Genomic DNA, 5883 nt, shown 5'->3' with positions numbered 1-5883 from the left:
AACAAAAATATTTTTTCGGAGTCAACAAAACTCACAAAATAATTAGAAATTACAAACACACGGCATATTAAGGAAAACATTTAATGATTTGCCATGTCAGTCACATCAAAATGTAGGGAAAATTCTAAAGATTCTAATAGTTGCAATGAAGCAACGGTTGGAAATTGTTTAATCTAAGAAATTTCGTAAAATTCATGGCAAATTTGCTTTAATGTTATTTCATAATATTCGACATCGAATGGTATGTAAACACAGAGTTGTATTCCGCTTGACAAATGCAGCCTAACATTGGAGGACAACAGAGCCAGATGCAAAAGTGCAACGCGTTAGTCGTCAATCGAATATATTTAAAACGTAGAATAATTAAATATATATATATAAAAAGCCTAGGAAGAATTTTACTTACTACAATAAATATCATGGTAAATTATAAGTATAAGTTAATATCGTACCAATATATGACATATATTAATTCCTGATACAATCATTACAAGGTAGGACAGGACATTTGAAGAACAAGACTCGAAACTAGGGTCTTGCAATTTCAAAATTTACTAGTAAACATGGTGGAAGAATATAGGTCAAAAATTTTTTAATGTTTTTTCTAAATTAAGTAGGTTTTTACCATGGTACAATGAAGAGAAGGTAGGTCAACTTTGAAAAAATTGCAAGTATAGAGGTCTACCTGTTTGGCTTGTAATGTCAGAATTAGTATCAAAACAATAAAAAATCAAACAACTTGTTGCATTTATTTTGAATAAATAATTGAAAACCGCGATAACTGAAGGAAAGGTCAACACTTCTTCTTCAAAATCATGTACTATATGTCTCTAAAGGATTATTTCGCTACAAAACTCTAGATTTTGTCGATGCATGCGTTGAAATGAACATTTTGAAAACACCCGAATTTGAATGTTTTCTGAACAATTTTTTTGTTATTGAAAAGAAAACACATACATAAACAAAAAAAGATGACGTATTAGGCCAAGAAAATAAAAAAATTGAAATCATATGGTAGTTCTGCCCTACCTTGATATCATTGTACCATGTATAAAACCAAGAAAATAAAAAAATTGAAATCATATGGTATCATAGCCCTACCTTGATATCATTGTACCATGGTTCCCATCACTGATTTATTTAAATACAATGAGATGTTACATACTGCCTGTCGTGACCTTCTTAATTTTACCATTGTTTAAATTTTCCAGGGGTAGATATTTTACACTAATTAAGGGGGCATGTTTTTGGGAGGCTGTTCCGAGGGACTGTCTTTTATTGGGACTTTTATTTAATTTTGGAGAATTCCCTTTCTTGTCTTTTACGTTTCTTGACAAATGGAAATTCCGCAATCTCTTTCCCATGATAAAATTAAGAAGGTAAAGCCATTTTAAATAAGCATACCCATCTCTGCATTTTCTGTAATTTACCTTGTCACATTTCACTACCTAAAAACAGGTTCCCATCTGTGATTTGTGTATGTACAATCGATTTATAAATACAAATTTTGACAATGAGATGTTTTTAAATGAATAATTTTTGAAAAATTTGTAAACATATTTGTAGACATATTGCATGATGTTACCTCCTTGATTCTACCATGCTCTTTCCTTTGTTCAGCGCAAGGTAGATGTACTAGGTAATCGCATCAGCCCAGCTGACGGCACCATTAAATGTCAATTGTTGTAATGGTGAATTCGCCCTAAATGAATGCAACAACAAATTTGTTTATGTTTTCTTCCCTAAAAGTTCCTTTTTATAATATTTCAAATAATTTAAGAGCAAGTTTAGAGTGAAACCAGTAGAAAAATTAAAAGAAAATGAAAAAGTACTCGATTTGCAATAAGAAATATTGTGATGGAAATTTAACACTATTTAGTGTTCCTAAAGATGAAGGAAGGAGGTTAGAATGGAGTGCAGATTGAGGAATTAAGTTAGCCCCAACATCTAAGATTTGTGTGGACCATTTTAATCCAAAGCACATCACGGGAAGTAGTGCAAGAATTCGACTCCAATGAATTCTATCCAATTTTTTTGCGATTCTGTTACTGGATATTATGTTGTTGGCTATTGGCCAAATTATTGAGATTTTAGTTGTGTTCCAGTACTTTTTTACTAGTAAAACTAGCAGAAGAGAGAACAGCACGAAATGTCATTTTCGTTTAGGTGTGCTCAAAAAATAAGGGAACGGAAAATTAGCAGAAATGCGATAAAATGTCAAAATTCCAAAAGAAAACAGTCTAAATCGGACTGGTGAAACCTTACTGAAATGGACGCCAAAATTTAAAAAAATGGGTATTGAAAATAAGTTAAAATTAACAAATATTTTTGAATGCTGTTTATTTAGAAAGTTTTGTTTTCAGAATGCGTTGAAGAGTCGGAGCCGGAGCAGCTAACATCATTGGAGCCGCCGGTTTAGTTAATGTTAAATCTGCTAGAAGACTTAATGCCACAAGTTGGGAAGACTACCAACCTAAAAAATAAAAAGAAAATGTTCGTAGTAATAAGCGAAAATCTTTGATTTTAAGCTTAATTTTTCGAAAAGTGAATACATCAGTTGCTCCATATTTTCTGCTCGGCCAAATTCATGTAGCTAAAACAAGCAGAAATGTGCACCACTCAGCGCCATTTTTTTCTCGAGAGAGCTGCAAGTTTTGCTAGTTTTTGGAGTACGGGAACGCGTTGAAGCAGAATTAGCACTAATTAGTACAAATTTGTAGGTTCTGGAACACAACTTTTGATATTCATATCCTGCTGTTGCTGCTATTGAATATGTGGTGAATGTATGGTCATATGCTTTGGAGTGTTGGTACCCTGATTTTGCATAGAAAACGATATTGGTGCTATGTTTTTTTTTTCTTTAAAATCATTTTTTCTATATTTTCTATTGAATATAAATTGCGACGTTCGTTTACGACGAGAGGCACACAAAATAAAATGAAAACAAACACCTCGTTTCTGATTGGTTGAAACAAATTTGCCGCAACCTTTAAATGTCATGGCGAATCTATGTTTTTCGCCTTTGATGCCAATTTTGACATTTGAGGGTACCACAAAAGTTGCTTTGTTGTAGCAATTCGCCAATGCGGTTACCTGTTAGATCTACTTTGGTTCAGCGAATATAGAAATTCCTATGTTTCGCCGTACTTCCATAACTATAGTACCCTACAATCCCAGCTGATTGCATTTCCTCATGTATAGTTCGTAAACAAGAAACGAGCATTTCGGTCTTTATTCATCAATCTCATTCGTAAACTTTGCCATTTGGTTTTGTGTTTATTTTTATCAGGCGTTCTTTTTTGTCGGACTGCTTTGCATGGTTTGGAACGTTAACGTTTACATCTCCCCGAAGAAAAGCAAAAAATAATACTTTTCGCAGACTATTTGCCAATTTAAATATGTACCCTCTAAGTTCTCAAAAGAAATACTGGACTTTCTCAAGTCCAGAACAGCTAAACGACTTACGATTGAAAAGAAATCAAAAGTTCATTGAAACTCATGGATCACATATGGATGTAAGTGATGTGGAGCATGCCGAAACCAAGTGCTATTCATTTATTGTTTTTATTCGACTAGGATCAACAACGCATGGAATTCTTTTTGGATGCCAATGAGGAACATTTGCTTCTGAAACAATATGAAATCTATCTGAATGATTTTTGTCGACGTTTCGAACCCATGATGCCTAAGTGTGTGGTTGGAACGGCCATACATTATTTCAAACGTTTCTTTTTGCACAATTCACCCATGGATTATCATCCCAAGGAAATTTTGTAAGTTATGTGAGGAATAGTAAGAAATTTTTGTAATTTTTATGAGCCAACTTTTTAGAGCCACATGTGTTTACTTGGCCTGCAAAGTGGAGGAATTCAATGTTTCCATTGGCCAGTTTGTTAGCAACATCAAAGGCGATCGAAACAAAGCCATGGATATTATTTTGTCCAATGAATTGTTGCTCATGCAACATCTCAACTATTACTTGACAATACACAATCCCTATAGGCCGGTTGAGGGATTTTTGATTGATATAAAGGTAAGTGAAGAGGAATTAGTAGAACTCTTAACGATTAAAATGCTGTTGTAATTTCATAGACCCGCAGTTCCATGGTGAATCCAGAACGTTTACGCCCCCACATTGACAGTTTTATAGAGAAGACATTTTTCACAGATGCCTGCCTTTTGTATGCCCCATCACAGATTGCCTTGGCTGCTGTTTTACATGCCGCCGGTAGAGAACAGGAAAATTTGGACAGTTATGTCACTGACAACCTGTTGAATGGTGCCAGAGAAAAATTGCCTGCCCTAATTGAAGCTATTCGAAGTGAGTTGAGATGATTTAGTTTTTAAAACACAATGCATTAATATTGCCGTCTTTAAGAAATTCGCATTATGGTGAAGCAGTATGAAGTACCACTCCGAGACCGGGTAAAATTAATCGAAAAGAAATTGGAGAAATGCCGAAATCAGGAAAACAATCCGGATAGTGAAATGTATGTATAAGGAAGATGTAAAAGATTGGAATTATTATACTGAGCCATTTTGCGATTTTATATTTCAGTTACAAAGAACGTATGCGTAAAATGTATTGTGATGATGACTTGGAAGTGGCCGAAGACAACTCTTATTATATAGCCGATTCCAGTGCGGATATGTCCGCTTTAAATATGAGCCAATAAGATAATTTTGTACTTGTTTTCTATTGTACGTCTCATTATATTTTATATGAATAAATGTGTTATTTTTAAAATTTAATAGTTGTGTGACTATTTTTATTTTTTGTAGATAAAATTTGAATTACGAAAATTTAACTTAGAATGATTTATTTAAATATTTTGTAGAGGGAAACATAATTCACCAGATTAGAAATCTTGTCTGATGATTCCCATTTCCACCACGGTGACTAATCGCAAAAATATCGCATTTGTGACGTTTGAGTTTTTATACCCTTCACCATAAATATTCGTCGTAGACCCCATAAAGTATAAATATTCATGATTGGCATAAAATTCTAAGTCGATTCAACGATGTCCGTCTATCTGTTGAAATCACTATACAGTCCATATTATTCAACGTAGAGCTTCAAAATTTGACAGAACAATTTGTATTATGTCTAGGATGGTTGGTATTGCTTTATATCTCATATCGTTCCATAGCCGCCATATAACGGTAACTCCCGATATTCGATATTTCGATGATTTTAGCGACATTATTCATCGGAATTTTTTAAAATTTGGTATTTGAAGTTCGTAACGGATACTACAGCCTGTGACAGTGCGGGTCCACGTCTTCGTATAGCCCTCATACAACGGTACCTCCGATATTCGGTATTTTGATGAATTTAACGACATTATTCACCGAAATTGTTTCAAATTTGGTATTTGAAGTTCGTAATGGATGCTTCAGCCTATGACAGGAGATTGTCTGTGCAGATCCCCGTCTTCGTATAGCCCCCATATAATGGTACCTCCCGATATTCGGTACTTTGTTGATTTTAGCGATATTATTCCCCGGAATTGTTTCAAATTTGGTATTTGAATATCGTAATAAATACTACAGCCTATGACAGAAAATTTTCTGTGCAGGTCCATATCTTCGTGTAGCCCCCATATAACCGTTCCTCCCGATATTCGGTATTTTGATGATTTAAACGACATTATTACCGATTTTTTTTCAAGTTTCGCATTTGAATATTGAAATGGCTTATGACAATTGTTACCTATGCAGGTCCCCGACGTCGTATAGAACCTAATATAACAGCTACATTCGGCATTTTTAAGATATTAACAGTATTTTTAACGGATTTTATTGTTTTTGAGAATTGCCAAATTCGTTCCAAATGGTGGAGGGTATTCAAAGTTCGGCCCGGCCGAAATTACAGCTTTT

General features: G+C 34.1%; 1 protein-coding gene across 1 annotated transcript; it reads left to right on the top strand.

Annotated features, from left to right (window-relative positions):
* The first annotated feature begins 3210 nt into the window (after positions 1–3210).
* LOC101891621 (cyclin-H) lies at positions 3211–4752 on the top strand. Its single transcript, XM_005176757.4, has 6 exons — positions 3211–3515; positions 3577–3773; positions 3832–4033; positions 4093–4321; positions 4379–4490; positions 4559–4752. The coding sequence occupies exons 1-6, from the start codon at positions 3399–3401 to the stop codon at positions 4674–4676; spliced, it is 975 nt and encodes a 324-aa protein (XP_005176814.1). The 5' UTR covers positions 3211–3398; the 3' UTR covers positions 4677–4752.
* Positions 4753–5883: the final 1131 nt, after the last annotated feature.

Source organism: Musca domestica, unplaced genomic scaffold (assembly GCF_030504385.1).
Source record: "Musca domestica strain aabys unplaced genomic scaffold, Musca_domestica.polishedcontigs.V.1.1 16, whole genome shotgun sequence".
NCBI classification, from domain to species: domain Eukaryota; kingdom Metazoa; phylum Arthropoda; class Insecta; order Diptera; family Muscidae; genus Musca; species Musca domestica.
This window is presented reverse-complemented; position numbering and strand designations above follow the sequence as displayed.

Coding starts and splice junctions, on each gene's coding strand:
- LOC101891621 (XM_005176757.4), top strand. CDS start 3,399: ATGTACCCTCTAAGTTCTCAAAAGAAATACTGGACTTTCTCAAGTCCA. Junction 3,774..3,831: donor TATCATCCCAAGGAAATTTT/GTAAGTTATGTG, acceptor CCAACTTTTTAG/AGCCACATGTGTTTACTTGG. Junction 4,491..4,558: donor AACAATCCGGATAGTGAAAT/GTATGTATAAGG, acceptor TTTATATTTCAG/TTACAAAGAACGTATGCGTA.